This window comes from Nyctibius grandis, chromosome 6 (assembly GCF_013368605.1).
Source record: "Nyctibius grandis isolate bNycGra1 chromosome 6, bNycGra1.pri, whole genome shotgun sequence".
Lineage (NCBI taxonomy): Eukaryota > Metazoa > Chordata > Aves > Nyctibiiformes > Nyctibiidae > Nyctibius > Nyctibius grandis.
The window spans coordinates 72,283,564-72,300,968 of record NC_090663.1 but is presented as its reverse complement, the minus strand read 5'-3'; the positions used below and the strand labels follow the sequence as shown (position 1 = coordinate 72,300,968).

General features: G+C 36.9%; 1 protein-coding gene across 1 annotated transcript in view; it reads left to right on the top strand.

The window, feature by feature from the left end:
- Positions 1–17,159, top strand: part of HHIP (hedgehog interacting protein) — a 74,408-nt gene extending 57,249 nt beyond the window's left edge. The window contains exons 8-13 of the mRNA XM_068403873.1: positions 10–131; positions 2,174–2,297; positions 2,989–3,119; positions 3,714–3,795; positions 14,330–14,478; positions 16,966–17,159. Coding sequence (XP_068259974.1) covers positions 10–131; positions 2,174–2,297; positions 2,989–3,119; positions 3,714–3,795; positions 14,330–14,478; positions 16,966–17,159 — 802 coding nt within the window. The remainder of the gene's footprint in view (positions 1–9; positions 132–2,173; positions 2,298–2,988; positions 3,120–3,713; positions 3,796–14,329; positions 14,479–16,965) is intronic.
- The last annotated feature ends 246 nt before the right edge of the window (positions 17,160–17,405 follow it).

Genomic DNA, 17,405 nt, shown 5'->3' with positions numbered 1-17,405 from the left:
GTTTTTCAGGTGTGCTGTGGACCGCCACCCAACAGATGTAAACATCAATTTAACTATACTTTGCTCAGATTCAAACGGAAAGAACAGATCTTCAGCAAGAATCTTACAAATAATAAAGGGTAAAGACTATGGTAAGTTCCAGCCAGGGTAAAGCTACTGGGAACAGTCGGTTTCTATGCCCATGGAGTAATAAATAGAAAGCAGGAAAAAATAGATAAAGGACTGTATAGCCATGACAGGCAACTTACTGCATGGACAGGATGGGTAACCTACAAAAGATAGAACTTATGAAAAGTATGGTACAAGCAGATAAAAGATGCAAAACAAAACAAAATTTAAATGACTCAACTTTGTTCTTGGTGTAGAATATCATGTAAATAAGATTTAAGAAATATGCCAGTTGCTAGTCTGTCAAACATCTCACTGTTGCTGCATATGATGGCTCATAAAGAAAAGATTTTGGAATATCAGGAAGTGATGAAAACGTATTCTTAGCCATTCACAAATAACTTTTAAAGATACAGAATGGAAACCTCATGTAATGTGCCTTCTATAATGGAAAAAGTGAGACAGACAACAACAGACCGCAACCAAACAGGGAAATGCCCAAGCTCTGTTTAAATGTTACTAAAAATAAAAAACTTAGAAAAATGCACTATGCTACTACTTCATAATAAACAACTAGCTTAGATTAGATTGCAAAAATATAAACATACTCAATTAGGGACTTAAAATTTTAAAGCGTTTCATGTGCTCTCTGAATCAGTATGATTGTCAGTCACAATTTTAGTTTAATGTTTAACTCTTGATACTCACTAAGATCCCTTGCTAGTTCAGGCAAGCCAGGTGACAGATACTCTGAGCTATCATCTACCTTGGTTGACCATTTAGCAGCGGGTAAATTCATGGTGGTAAAAGGTGATGATAAATGCCAAAGGTGTGTAAAGGTATCAAGAACTGGTCTATCTCCTGGAACATAGCATTTTCTGATTTTATTCACATCCCTAGTTCTCTCACCTGTGCTTTATTTAAAAACAAAGCAGCTGTGCTGGCTAGTACGATAGTACACAATAGTGTAATGCAATTGTTCTGCTTTAGTTATTGCCTGCATTTTCTGTGTTCATTTTATAAAAGCCAAACCAAAGAATAATATTTGGTAAACCACTGCTCCAATGGAATTTTGACTGCATCTTTATTGCAGAGTAAACTAAGCAATATTGTGTCTATCCAGCACAGCTTGCCAATATTAATACTAGGCTGTGGGTCAACTGCTTCAATAAAAAGAGCTCATCATCCTTTTCTCCGACATAAAATTTCAGCACCTACTCTTGTAGAATAATCTGGGAAATTCATTTATCAAAGACTTGCAGTAGTTCTCTGACTAAAAAAAAAAATTCCTATAAAACAAAAAGGTCTGTTGGCTGTGGCTTTAATTTAAAATTATGCAGTTAGCATGTCAAGTTGAGCCTACTTTTACCCTAAGTAGTGTTTGCAGGAATAGGAACATCTACGCTGAAACTTCCTTGAAGACATTATTTGATAGGACTAAACTGCAGTTTTGTAAAAAAGGAAAAAAAAGTCTGTGTAGGAACTGCAACTGCAACAGCAGCATAAAATAAACTACCACAAGCAGCTATGGCCAGCAATACTAGTGTTTTATTGGGATGTAACACATATACCGTGTTTAAAACTGTGATTTTGAAAGTTTCTCAAACCATTGAATGGCTTTGGAAGCAAGTTCTGCTGAAAATCACTGGAATTTCTGCTTTTAGATACTGGAAGGATTTCACAGTGAAGGGGGCTTAATTGTATTCCTGGAGTTCAAGAGATCCATTCTGCGGACTGTATGGACACTTAGAAGTTAATAGCAGTAATCGCATCAACTTCAATGAAAGTCCGACCTAATCCTTATAGAATTTTATTCTCCCAGCCTGTGCACACGGAAGAAAGCAATTATACCCTCTCCTTTCTAAATCCCTAACTGACTGTTTCACAAACAACCTTTGTCGTAATTTTCTAATTTTTTTAATGTTTTATTTCCGGCAACGCATCTTGAATTTTGAGGAATGTTTAAATGGAATTAACTTGTTTTCTTGAAGTAATAACATTTTCATAAATGTGAATCAAAATATGAAACTGCATATGATCTAATGCTACGGTAGTTGCTTTTTAGAAAGTGAGCCTTCACTTTTAGAATTCAAACCATTCAGCAGTGGATCCTTGGTTGGTGGATTTGTCTATCGAGGCTGCCAGTCTGAAAGACTCTATGGAAGTTATGTATTTGGAGACCGCAACGGGTAGGTTTCTTATAACTCACTCTTAAACAAAATGCATATAAGGTATATTTAGTTATTGAGCTTCCCGTATAAAGGGACACCAGCAGTCTTGTATATTGTGTCACTCTGCCAATTTAGCAGTGTGACAATGCAGATTAAATTCTAGATTTGGAAATAAAATAGCACAGCATTCTAATGAATGTTACATATGTAACATATCTGATCCTTGGAAAAAAGGCACAGACAAAGACGCATCACGGCACTCTTAAGATTTTAGTTCTACAAACACTTACATGCATCATTTACATTATGATGGGAATAAATGTTAATCGTGGAACTGTTTCCCAAACAGGTCTAACTGGTAAGACATTGACAACTTTTGGAGTTTTGTGGAAACATCACTGATGGAGCAAAAGTAATGTGTTTTTTTTTAATGAATGGGAATAGTTTTCCCATGCCAAATAGCTTAGTATTCACAAATGGCTATATAGTATAGCTTGAACCCAATGGGGCAGTGTTTGAATGTCAGGAAGGGAAATGCTGTGCTTTTTAAGCATCTGAAAAATAACATGCAGGAAATCATGATATGATGAACTGCACAGATGTATCTATGGAGCTACTTGCAGCAAGTGTTTACTTATTTATCTGCACAGTGAAAACTCTCTATTCAAAATCTAATATAACAATTTGCTTTGTGTGTTTTTGAATATAGAAATTTTTTAACACTGCAACAGAGTCCTGCAACCAAACAGTGGCAAGAGAAACCCCTCTGTCTTGGTAACACTGGTTCATGTAGAGGTTACTTTTCAGGCCCTGTCTTGGGATTTGGTGAAGACGAATTAGGTAAATAGAAAAAAAAATGTTATTCAATCATAAGCCTTATCGGTAATGCCTGCTGAACTATTCAAAATTATAGTAAATTTTTAAGAAGAAGAAATCTATAGGCCATTTTTCCTTTGCCAAAGCTGTCTACAATGCTCTCAGCTACACCTTAGCAGCCTTGTAAGAAGAACTGAGAACAGAATGGGTTTTTGGAAGGGGCAAAGATCCTTACTGTCTCTCGCGTTCTATGAACTGTGTCACTCACTATACTTGCTTTTATTCCTAACATTACAGACTGAAGGGGCAAATATATTGCATGAGCACACTGATCCCCCTCTTCTCCCTTCCTCCCCAATTTTATTTTTTTTAACCAATTCTATGCAATGTGAAACAAAAAAAGTTCATGATAAAGTAACTTTCACATTTTAGCATCAATTTGGGGAAAGTGCTTATTTAGATTTTCAAATAGCAATGATTCTGTTATATATTTCAGTGATGAGTGTTTCTTCTGAACTTTTTTTAATCTCATCTTGCAAATACAGCTAGATCACAGAAGTCATGTATTTGACACCTTAGGAAAGGAGAACTAATTTATTCCATGGGTTTCTTTAACAGGTGAGATTTACATATTATCAAGCAGTAAAAGTATGACACAGCCTCACAGCGGAAAACTCTACAAGATCATTGACCCAAAAAGGTGAGCATCGCATCTCTAAGATCAGTCTTTCCTTCAACAGGTTAAAAAACAAAAGGTAAATGTAGTTCTTTCCACATAGCTGAATTATGCAATACTGACATTCAATAAGAAGGGAAATTCTCAGTGTAGGGGGCTTCCTAAAAGCTAATGTACCATCAGCAGTAGGCACAATAGATTCACTAAAACTAGTCAGTGTCTCACAGAAAGTGAATGTCAGAACAACAGAGGTGTAACCAACACTAACTTCTGGAAATTTTTACTCTTTGACATTATGCTAAATGCTGCCAACTTTCTCACCTAGATTCCCATTCTTTGCATGTTTTCATAGAAGTGTAGACATATTTAATGTGGAACCATATAGACCGATACAGGTAAAAGATGCTCCTGGTAGTTCTGAAGCCGAATTACTTGTAGGTACCACAGAGGTTATGCAGCATCAGTGGAAGGCAGATGCTGGAATTCTCCTCAGCACTACTGCTTCCTTACCTGCCGCTGCGGTGGGACAGTGCACAACAGGAGCTGGCCCAAAGGTTGGTACTGGCTGACAATACCTACTCTGGATGCTGAAAAGCTACTACAGAAAATAATTTGACAGTACTAGCTAGCAGACAAGCCATCCCCAGTCAGTTCCAGTCTCACTTCCTCAATTTCAGTCTTGCCATAATCTCCAAGGGACAACTTCAGTCCTTCCCAAACATCCCAAACATACATGTTGTGTAGGAGATACCACCAACGGAGAAGAATACAGAGAACTGAATCCTCAGCGGGTGTGAATTGTCACTGCTTACTAGTTTTCAACATCCTTCCATACCCCAGCATTTACCTCTCCCTCCCTGGGGAGGTTTGGAGCACCAAGGAAGAAAACTTTCTGTCCTTAGACTGTGTGCCAAAAATACACTAAATTCTTTAACGGTTCTTAAAGCACTGTTTCCAAAAGGCTTACAAATCCCACTCAAATGATTTATAGGACACAGAATTAATATGATTGGTTTAATTATTTAGACTAATTTACCAGTTGTAACATGAGGATAAATGAAAACTATCAAACCAGAGTTTCTTGAGATGTGCTCACTTTCAAGTTCTTTGCAGAGCATCTAGAGCTATGAAAATATTAGGGAATCTGGAAAGACTGCAAAAAGCCAGTCCCCAACGTGACCCAGGGGCCCCAGCAACCATAAGAGAAGATGACTAGCAGATACTCACTTTAGCTGGAGAAATACCATTTTCTTCATGAAGGACCTTGCTGCTCTGTCAGACCAAGTCTGTGGCATGTAAAGGTACCACATCCACCCTGCAAAAGCATCAGCAATTAACACAAAATGAAACAGCCAACAGAAATGAAGTTTGTTGTATTAATTACTTTGACCCCATCATACCCTGCAAAAGCAACTGCCTATTTGTTCAGCAGCTACTTCGGCATGTTTCTCCATTAGCATCACATAGAGTTAGGCTTGCATTTTTGGTTTTGCTGTTGGCTGTGTAAGAGAGGAATTTACTTTCTTGTCAGAATTTAAATTCTAAAAATTCTTATTGGGACAAGTTAAGTCAATAATAAATTCATTATATTGGATGCACACTGTACTGTAAGTTACAGTAGAGTTTCTTTATTTTATAATTATATTATCCCAAACCTATAGCAAATAATTTGGAAGCAGATGTTACTGCAGGTTAGTGCAGTCTGTCAGTCAAGGTTATTATGTATGTTTTATTTATGCTTTCTGGTATTAAAAACATTTTTTAAGAACAAAACTTGCCATTCTTACTGGGATTGTTTAGTCTGTTGGTGTATGGTTTTAAGTGAATTTTACACCCTAAATCCACTATTAGTATCTAATTACATGGGGCTGCCTTGTTTGACCTTGGCTTTTTGTTCTTGTTACCTCTTCCAGTAGGGTGGTCTTCAGCTGACATACCTGAAAGGCCAGACCTCCCATTGCTGCACTCACGGTTGGCTGTTTTCATGTATGGAAAAGGGTCAAGACTGTGTTTGGTTACTGGTGAAAGTAACCAGAAAACTATAAAATACTTTTGTAAATTGGCACACAGTTGAAATTAAACAGACTGTGGCAAAGGGATAGAGTTTTTGGTAATACTTTTTAGAAACATGGGATAATTTTCATTCAGGCAAAGTTTTGAGTTTTGTTGTTTTTCAGTCTCACACCATTGCAGGCTTTCAAGTGAAAGAAAATTAGTTACTTCCACAAAAAAGCATTGCAGATCTATTTAACATTTCACGCTAATTTCACATTACACATGTAAACAATTTAAAAATTCCATAGCTTTGGCAAATGTTCATGTAAAGCTTCATTAACAAAATATCCATTCTTATTCACATGCTGATATTTTTTTGCGTGCTAATATTTTGTTGTTCCTTTTAATGTCTTCCCCATGGTATGCCCCATCCAAATACATCAAATATAGGTGTAAACCCTAGCACAGTAAGCTTTCTAGAACACAAAACAAAGATGCTCCAGGTGGGCTAGGAGCATCAGGTATAAATAAAGTCATCAAAGTATTGATTTGTCATGTCTTAGAAATTCATTAGTTACTAACAAAACCCTGTGAGGGTTGGCCCCTGGAAGGCTCATCAATTTTCAGAGAGAGCCTTCCATGCATGGGGCAGTGTAAAAGAGCAAAAGTATCCTTCCTTGTGGTAGCCCCTTGTTGGAAATTAATAACTTCATGCAAAACCCAGTCTTCTTCTGCTAGTGGTCATTCATAAGCTGCTGCAAGCTTATGAAATTATTCTTTTATTCTAAATAATAAATGTTACATAAAGATGCAGAATTTGTTTTCTTTGGATATTTGTAAAAAACTACTGCATAATCAAAGTTGTTCTCAACCATAAACGTGACCCTGATTTCCTTGTCTCAAATATAGCTTAAGAAAGAAACCTACTACTTGGATATTGCTAGCAGTAGAAAAAAATTCAAAAGAAGTGAGCAGGTTAAAACATGAGAAGATCAGAGGATGAGGGTAATCCAGAGACCCCTTTGCATTAGTCTTCAATAATCAGCAATGGGGATGTCCTATCCTAAACCAGTCATTCACATGTAACAAAAATGAGATGTTAAACTGTGAGGTGATGTATGACAAATTGATAAATATGATCAGCACGGAGGTTCTGAGTCCCTCCATCGTCAAGGCAGTTTGAAACATAGAAGTCAAGGTACCACAGGAAACTTTTGTTCAGTTCCTCCAAATACTTCATGTCAATAACTAAGTAGCCTCACATCAAAAGCACAGAATTAAATAATACTTCTCTTTGTAACAAGGTTGTTATAATGACGCATTAGTATTTGGGAGCTCTTAGACAAGAAAGTGATAAATCAGAAAAGTTAAAAATGAATGTAAAAACGAAGTATGTGAGGTGCTGCAAAATACACATATCCTACCTATTACCAAAATTGAGTAGAGTGAAGAGTAGAGGTAATAGCATATTTAGCTTTGAGATTGGAGGAGATGTGGGAAACCCTAAGATTTACCAACACATAAAATCAGCATTAGGTAAATCAGTTAAAATAGCAGACAAAAGAATTTCTTAAGTTAAAACTGTGTCTCTGAAAAATATAGCCATTCTTTGAAGGTTATAAAAAAAAAGTTATCACAAGTAAACTACTTCCCAGGGTTAGGAATTAATAAGAAAATATAGGGAGACAGACTTATATACTTCTCAGCTGAAAGGCACGGTTAAGTCAGATGTCCTGAAGACCAGTGCAAATACTACCATTTTATAAATTGCCTTTCTGACCAAAAAAAGAAAACCTTTTTATTTTCTATTTTCCTGTTTTATAATTTTTCTATCTCTGTTTCTACAAATACATACTAATATCAATCACAAAAAAACATTGATGAAAGCATAGGAAAAATAACTAGGTAAACAGTGCTATAGAAAATGTGTATAGGTCCAAATATTCTGGTGAGTCAATAACAGAGAAAAAACGAGACAAACCCATTAGAGAAGAAAAAGACATCATTTTCTAGCATAATGAGAGGAGAAAATCAGCTGTAGGCAATATTAAAAATGCGTATTTAAATAAGAAATATCTGTTGATAGGTTCATACCAGCTGTGACTTAAACATTATTACCAGCTGTTCTTTAAAAACCATAGATGGGGACAGACCAAGAAGTAAAAAAATAAACTTTGGAAGGTGGCAGAACAGTCATAATGTGACTTTGTAAGTCTCCTTTTAGAATATTTCTATTCTGACCGGTTTTAACTCTAAGCAAATTACAGATAAAATGAAAGAGATTCAGAGAAGAGTACTCAAACTGACAGACAATGCAAAAGATTTCCATCGAAAAGATGAGACAAAACCCAGGAAAGTTTAGAGGGCAGTCACGCAGCGCGGTATCCCCTGTGAAGTTTTAAGTGTTTGCCCCTGGCGATGCTGTGATTCCAAAGGGGATGAAGAATTCTTTTAACCAGGAGGGCTGACTGGAGACAGCAGGTGATTTTTACGGAAGAGGGCAGAGCTTAAGTAAGTGTCCTTGTACACATAAGAAGATTTCCTCTTCCTCTCCTTATAACACCTTATAGATCCAGATTTCAATATGTTTTGTATCAACAACCAGAATAGCTGCTTTCCCTTGGATTGAAACTTGAACTTGATTCAAACCATCTCACTCCTCTTTCATGCCCCTCCAGCAAATGTAATTCCACTTATCATCCTTTCCATCATCACCTTCTGGGATTTCCACTATCGGAGAGTATTTCCAAACAGTGATTTCAGACACTAAGGGACAATATCTAGGTCATACCTCATTTCACATTGTTCAGGCTCTTTACAAAAACATTGGTGATTTTATTTTTTAGTATGAGTCAAGAGTGTTTGATAGTATGATAGAAGAATAGCATTTATGACAGCGTAGCCCTCTTGAAGACTGTAATTACTATGGAAATGGAAACTCAGAAACATATGATATTAGACTAATCTGCATCAAGATACCCAGTTCTGATGGGTTATAGATATCCTCTGAAGCTACTAGAAACTCTCTGTAGAATGAGCCAATTTTGTTGGTGAATGCTCTCACCAACCCAGGTGGGCCATATGATTTCTTTCTGTTCAGAAAGTTACTATCCCTTAAGTCATTTAAGGGAATGGAAAGCCAGAATTAATGTCTAATTATGTTTAGTTTAGCCGGAGCATGCAAAATTCTTATCTCATTTACCAACCCACATGCAGTTACTATTCCCACAAGAGACACTAAAGAGAAATTAGAGCTTTTTGCGAATACCAGTCTAGAGAGTTTCACTTTACAGAAGTACTTCACAAAAACTCCTTTGTAATCACGATGGAAAAACCTAAGGATTTTTTTCAATCACATCACAGCTCACTGACTGTAAAAGTTTTTGTTTTGGTTTGGGATTTTTTTTCCCTTTTTTTTTTTCATCTTTCTAGCATTGGCTATTATGGAGTTCTCACTTTTTATCGCTTTATAAGGAAAAAAACAGCTCAGTTTATCTTTTGCTTATTTTCTGGAGCCTGCAGGAAGCCTCTGCCATCCTAAAGAAAGTCATACATAATAGAGCAGCTTTAGCCCAGTAAGCCAGTCTTTCCCAATTCATCAGTCAAAGTGTTATGCAAGTGGCCCCCTAAATTGATAAATTCCCACAGTGCCTGTTGACCCAGCTGCCAAGTGCTCATGCAGCAGGTGTTGTTTTCATGACCACCCTGACAGTAATACAAACTGTTTAGCAGTTGCATTGACCTCTTAGCTATTAACATTGATACAGGCTTCACTAGGGACTAGTTTTCAAACATGACAGAATTTCTTAAGACTAGAGGTCATGAACAAGTATACCATATAAGAATAAATTTGATATGCTGCTGAGTTTAAATCTTAAAAGCTGTGAGTTTTTTCCACATTATTCCCGTGTAGTAAATCTGGAGACAAGTAACGAGCTTTTGGCATCTCTCCCAGGACTCAAGGTATACTTTTTAATTTTAGAAGCTGTACCTGAAGAGATGCTATATTTATTCTATGACAAGTAGTAAATTTAGTCTATGACAAGAAGTGAAACAAAATTAGTTTTTCTTGACATTTTCCCTTATAAAGGAAAAAGACCAAACAACTCATGCACAAAGTTTGGTGATACACTTAAGCATCATTCTAATACCTAATATCTTGTGTGCAGTTAATTGTGAAGCATAACATTCTTTCCATGTATTTTGTACCACAATCAGGATTTCTATGGCCGTGTCTCTTGTTCAAATTTGAACATCCAGGAATTTTATCTGGGTTTTTTCTCACTTCAGTGGGAAAGTAGAGATTTTTGATATTGTGTCAAAGGCACGATGGAGGAATTGTTTTCCATTCAGTACCATCGTATTACTGCTGAATTTGACCCTCCATTTGCACTGATTTATGTATGTCTGAGTTACAGGCTAGAGCATGTAGCAGCTAAATCACTCTGTGTGTTTAGTGGAACTGTGAAGGGATGCACTAAAGAAAGCATGAAATCCTCAGCAGTTCCAGGATGAGTTTTAATCTATTAAAGCGTGTTAGGCTTCTATATGCCTCTAAACTAACAGTAGAGGCTACTTTCTTATACTAGCTACAGTAATGCAGCAAAAATTATTTTACACATCGTACAGTCAAGAATTCCCAGCTCACTGCACTCATCAGCAAAGGGACCCAGTGAGGGCCCCAGCCCCCAGTACAACTTTTCCTCCATGTTCCATACATTTAGAGTTGTTACACAGTTTCATGAAAGCATGTTTTAACAAGCAAGATATACTGTACTGTACTGTATATATGAACAGCTCTTTAAGATAACTAGAATTGTACAGACCATATAAATAGTCATTATCAGCTACATTTTTGGCTGACTTTCTGCGGACCAAATAGTTCTTACTGTAAGAGTAATCAAGCTGTACCCTTTAGAGTTTTGTAGATTGAAGGAGACAAGGAGAAAAATTCTCTCCAGCCCACAGTGTGGCTCCATCTATTCCCCTCCATTTTCCACGTCAAGAGACACAGCGAAGCACTAGTTATATAAACAAAATCATAGGCTTGTCTAAGTGCTGGAAAGATCAAGTCCCAACAGTCAGTTTCAAGACTTATGTTATCTTTGTGAGATTCAGTTCAACTTAAGCAGAGCCTGAAAATTTCCACCCCTTTAAAGCCTTAAGAATGCAAAGTGTAAGTATTGTGGGGCAGAGACTTTCTCTTGGTACATGTTGGTACCGTAACAGCATTCAAATCCTGAGAAAGTGTGGCTTTTCCCATAGTACAACTAAGGAAAACCAGTAATTCTTCTCACACACAAGATGGATTCTGCTGCAGCTGCATTTGTATTCCTCTTCTGCTAAGGCACTCTGCCAACCAGAATTTTTTCCATCTTTGTTTCTACTCCACCCCACCATTAATAAATATTATCCGAGGCTGATGAGTGCAAGTTATTGATTGATGGTAGAATAAAAGGCAAGGTTATATTCACAAGTACCAAAAACGCTAGAAAACTTTAAATCATAAAAGTGACCAGCCATGCTTGGCTGGATACAAAAAAGCATGATTTCTGCCTCCCTAATTAAATACAAATAAAAAAAAAGAACCATATATTTCAGGACTATGATAGATAAATACATCTATTAATAAAATAAATCATTATCTTCACAAATAAAATATCTCTGTGACTTACAAGGTCATTCTTTGCTAAAGATATGCCACCGGAGCTCTTTTCCAAGAGATGCTACAGGAGCCTGAGGTTGTGCTTCCTGCTAAACACAGTACTGTACTGTTTGAGCAAGGAAAGGAGAAGATTCCCATTTAAAGTAACTTGAAAGAAATAGGCTTTAACAGAGGCAGATGAAGAAAGAATGTTGTCTCCTGTGCAGTTGGCTACAAAGAAATCAATTCAAATTTAGATATTTTATTTCCAGAGGTAGGAATCAGAACACAGATCTTTTTACTTTAAATCTGAACAAGTCTCCACTGAAAATCATATAATTTTGTAGAACTGTTTTCAAAACAGCATTGCCTGTGACTCTCGCACGTAATTTTTAAGTGTAGGAACTTTCTTAACCAGATCATATGTAATGCGCTCATTACTACAGACCTGGAATTCCTTACAGGTCAAAAAAATAATGCATTATATTTAAAAGACAGCTGTGGAAATATGTAAACACAAAACCTGAAAAGGTTTCAAATATGCTGCACGAAAGGTGTCAAAACATGTTTCAAAGCCCTTAAATAATACAGGACCTTATGTCTGATTCTCAGAAGTGCTTTTGAAATCAGAACTTGGTGCTACACTAAAGATGCATCTACACATTCTTTGTGTCCTTAACATCTTTGGGGAACCAGTTCTTCCGTATGGATGTTTAAATAATCATGGTAGCAATTAGGACTGAGCAGAGAAAGTGCTACAGTGAAACAAACCAGTGAGCCTGTACTCTATTACTCTGTTTCAAAGAAAAATGCAAGAAACCCTGTAATGTACCATTAACAAGCTGCCTGCCAAAATGGGAGGGGAAATGTAAGCCCGGTCAGCTAGTGAGGGACTTCTATGACATTAGGTATGAGTGCTTATTTTTCTTAAAAATTATTTTTACCCTATCTAATATTACTTTGAATGGCCTCATTGTGCATAGAAATATCTTTATAAAATCCTACTAGAACATGGGCTTCATTGATATCTTAGAAGCCATGAGTTCAACTAGTTGATTTTTTTTCTTTAGCTTAATTTTTTTCCCTCAATATTTCTTCTGATGTTGAAATCGGAGATAAACAAGAACACCCAATTTTCCTCTTCGTTTTTTCTGCCACTGTTTTCCGCACCTCCATCATACCCCTTCTTTCTCAGACTCCAAAGATTATCCTTTTCTCCACACTGGAGTATCAATCTAGGGTTTTAATATTTGACAGGGTAATCAGTGCAAAAGTTGCTACTCCAGCTATTTGCATATAATTGGCGGTTTAATTCTGATGTCAGTATAATGAACAATGTTATTTTCTATTCTATTCTATCTCATACAATTTTGTTTTGGTTTGTTTGGATTCTTGCTGGACGCTCAGCCAAGGTTTCTCTGAGCTCTCCACAAAACTATCAGAATCTTTGTCCTGCAAATTTCAAGCTTAGGAATGTACGGCAGTAGTTCAAATTATTTCCTTGAGAATGAATAATTTTGTATTTGTCACTAATTAACTTAATTTGCCGTTACGCTCCCATTCAATTACTTCTTTAGATCTCTTGGGAGACGCTGACATTCTTATTCCTGTGCAATCAAACCCACAGCAGAGACAAAACATGGTACCTGTACTGGGAACCTGCAGCCTTGTGATGATCCTATCATTCTCTAGCTGCTGAACTCAGACAGCAAATAAGTGGTTGGCATGATAACATACAGCTAAATTAAGGAAAAAAACAATAAACATCTAAACCAGCATTGGAAGTCGTATCAACACTTAAGTGTTTTAACTTAAGCATGCCCTAACTGTTTTACACACTTAACACTACAGAAGGAACACCACGGTTCCTTCTTTGCTAAGGAAGATAATGCTGTGCTTTTGTAAATAAAAAAGGCTGCTGGACATCCAAAATAGTTTGTAAAGACTGACAGAAAAAATTGCCTTATGTAAGACTTGACACCAAGAAGCCCAACAAAAAAAGAGTATCAAAAATAGTTTGTCAGCTGAACTAGAATTTCCTTCATGCATACATTTCACAGAATCACCCACAGAATGATTGAGGCTGGAAGGGACCTCTGAAGGCCACCTGGTCCAACCCCCTGCTCAAGCAGGACCACCTCAGCCAGTTGCCCAGGACCGTGTCCAGATAGCTTTTTAGTATCTCCAAGGATGGAGACTCCACAACCTCTCTGGGCAACCTGTGCCAGTGCTTGGTCACCCTTGTAGTGAAAAAGTCTTTCCTGATGTTCAGATGCTTAAATAAGCATCCGGAATGCATAATCCAAATATGATTTCACAAAAATATGGAAATAAAAAATCTGCAATGTCAAACTGAATTCATAGACAGAGGTAATACTTTCACAAAATTATTATGCATGTCATAATGTGACATAAAACTTGCTGTTCAGATTACTCTTCCCAGCATATAATCAGAAATATAAATTTTGCTAGAAAAGCAAAAAGAAATCATCAGATTCTGGACTGAATTATATGACTATTTGCACTCTCTGAAGAAAAGCCACCCAGTCAGTAGAATTTAGCACATCTAATAATGATACTATCTAGAGATCTATGCTGCCTGCGATAAGCTCTTCAGCAAGCTGGTTTCGCCAGGTTCAAGCTTCAAGAATTCTCAAGGACTATTATTTAATCTTGTAGAAGATCTCTGAAGGTAGTTATATGAAAGAATAGCAAATCACACTGTATTTTTTCTGTAATGTAACATATCATCTCTGCTTACTGGTGTTTTTGAGGAAAAAAGCAATCCCCTTAGAACACAGATTTCTCCTACGGATAATACCATGAAAGAAAATCAGGACTTTAATAAAAAAAAACCCAAAGTGTTTCTCCTTGACCCCAACTTTTAACTATCTGCTTGGTTTGTATATTTTTATTCAGGCCTTTAGTCCCTGAAGAATGCAAAAGAACAGCTCAGGCTGCACAGATACTGACATCTGAATGCTCAAGGCATTGTCGGAACGGGCACTGCACTCCCACAGGAAAATGCTGCTGTAATCAAGGCTGGGAAGGAGAGTTCTGCAGAACTGGTTTGTATATAGTTTCATAGCAACAAGTGAAAAAAGCAGTGACATGTCATAATTTGCTTTTGATTTTTGCTGAGAGAATTTTTCAATATATGTCATTGACCAACAGTTCTGAGACAACATTAAAGAAATACTGATCTCATGAGCTGTAGGAGAACAGTAAGTCTTTAGATGAATGCAACAGTTAAAACAGCTAATGCAAAGTGAACGATTACAGAATGCAATTAGCATAAATATGACAGACAACAGTATTCTTATTTTTTCACCAACATTGTAAAATGAAAAGAAATGCAATCAATACGTGGTCCGTGTATGGACATTCAGCTTCCACCTGCAGTATTATCATTGTCAGTGTCAAACAGGAGTACCTTGTCAGGAAGGATGATAAATCAGACCTGCAGGTCACTATTGCTTATTTTGCACTTGGCTAATTTAATGCCAATACTTTAGTTTCTTACTTTTCATCCTACAAAATAAAATGGCTCCAAGTTGGTTAAAGAGAATCCTTTGTACAACTTGTCACAAAGCAGCTAATAATCAGAGTGTTATTGTAATCCATTATTAATCGCAGTGCTTTTATTAAGTCCTATCTTATTGCCATAGCGTATCTTTTAAAAGTCACTTGAAAAAGTCACTGTGATCAAACCAGATGTTGGGGATGCCACCAAAGGGGTGAGATAAATGAACGTGGAGTGCCACAGCTGTGCTATCACTGCCTCACAGAGGCTGTGGTCATGTCTGAGCTGTAAAATGCTGGCCTATGTCGGTCTTCCAGAGCAAGCCTGGTTACCGGGAGGTGTTATTAGTGCATGAGCACAGTCTTCTGACTGAGCGTATTTGCTCAGCGAGTTTGACCAGATGCCTACACAAAGAGATAAGGTTAACATAATGGCAGTAGAACTCAAAAGAGGAAAAGAACCACAGAGTAAGACAAAGCAAGGATCACATGATGGACCGGGGATAATTCAGGTTGGAAGGGCACTCAGGAGGGCCCTGCTGAAGCAGGGTCAGCTACGAGGTCCAGGAGTGACTTCGTTTGGAATGAAATGAAATGAATGAAATCACTAATGATATGTCTTACTGGCAAGATTCATGAGCTGACCATCATACAGCCATGCAGCAAAAGCAGGTTGGAGAAATGGATGAGGTAATCTGGCCAAATAGCCCAACAGCTCACTTGTCAGTCAGAGATTTCCTACATGTAATGAGGCCCATTCAACAGCCTTTGTCCAAGTGGAACTTAAAGTAAAAAACGTCTCCAGTGTGAACATAAATGAGTCTTAAATAATCTGTTTTGTTTTAAAAAATTAACAGCTCTACAATAGATAATTCCTGTACAAGAAAGCTACAGAAAATATGTAGACTAAGGATCTTTCTTCCCTGCATCCCATGCAGCACTTAACAGAGATGTTTTAGGTTAGACCTCAAGCTACTATGATAATTTAAATAAGAAAAATTACCTTACAAGGCATGAGTTTCCTCCTAGGGTAATTAAGAAACTAATGAATAAAATTAAGAAACCTGGTTTTATATAGTGTATTATAAATCTCAGTAAATCAATATTATAGCTTTATTGTAATACATAGCATTAAACAGCAAAATGTCTGCAAAAAGAAAGATATATTATATTTATCACAGTGCTGTGACTCTACCCCAGAACAAAATAGTTCCACAGCTAAAGTTATTCATCGTTAGTTTTGCTAACACTGGCTACAATTTAAAAGAGCATTTATATTTGAAAAACGTAAGCAAGCTGATTAACCTAGAACTCTATAGGTAAATCATCAGGCATCTGCTAAAGAGAGAGGGGAAAACTTTGAAACTTAACTAAGTGATAAAAGCTGTCCAAAAAAATACTCTGGTTCTTTTTTTTCTAAAGGGAATTCAATTTTGTTCCAAGCAAAGTGATTCAAGAGCCAAGGGAGTGCATCTCTGTGGTCAGTTGTAATCTGCTTTACTAAGGAAAGCACGTAGTGCAGAACTCTGTGTGTGCTTAAGATTCGGTACTTGCTGGTTTGGAGATGGCAAGGTGCTAAAATGTCTCACCAACTTCAGGACTCTTTTGGGTTGCCAGCATAAGAAATGCAAAGCAGTATACCACCACTGTTTAAAGATCTAGATGTGCTGTATGTCTTGTTTTCAAATGATAAGACATTTGGAGGCTGACGTCTTTTGAGATGGGTCTTCTACGCACTCCAAAATCAAACCTGAATAAGGGAATTGGACATTTTCAAAAATCTGCTACTTGAGTTTCACAGTCTGTCCTGGGTGACGCCCTCTCAGACATACAAAATTACTGCCTCCTCCTAATATTCTAAAATTTTAAAAAATATGGTTTCAAAAGCTCTACTATTTCATCTTTTCTATTGTTTTTAATTTATGTGCTTTATCATTCTAAGTTTAGAAAAGCTCTTAATGAATGCATACAGTATCTTCGTGGTTTGTGATGCTCTAAACAAATTAGAAAATCGCTGTTTTTTTTACCCACAGCAAAATGTGACCCAGCCTGTCGACATGGAGGTGTCTGTGTAAGGCCTAATAAATGCTTATGTAAAAAAGGCTATCTCGGCCCCCAGTGTGAACAAGTGGATAGAAACATCCGAAGAGTGACAAGGGCAGGTATTCTTGATCAGATCCTAGACATGACATCCTATTTGCTGGATCTAACCAGCTATATTGTATAGTTTCTGGGACTATTTGGAAACTACACTTTCAACGGGCATTTGTTTTGAATCCTGTAATTTTTAAAAGACTGTTATCCTGCAACAAATACCAGTGATTTGATTTACTTTATTAATTTAAGTATAATATCCACAAATGTGCAGATAAATTCTTTGTATGTGTGTAAATATTTCCGTACGTCTCCACAGACGTACCGATATCCAATACATGCACACATACACACGCACGCACTATCACAAATACGGTTT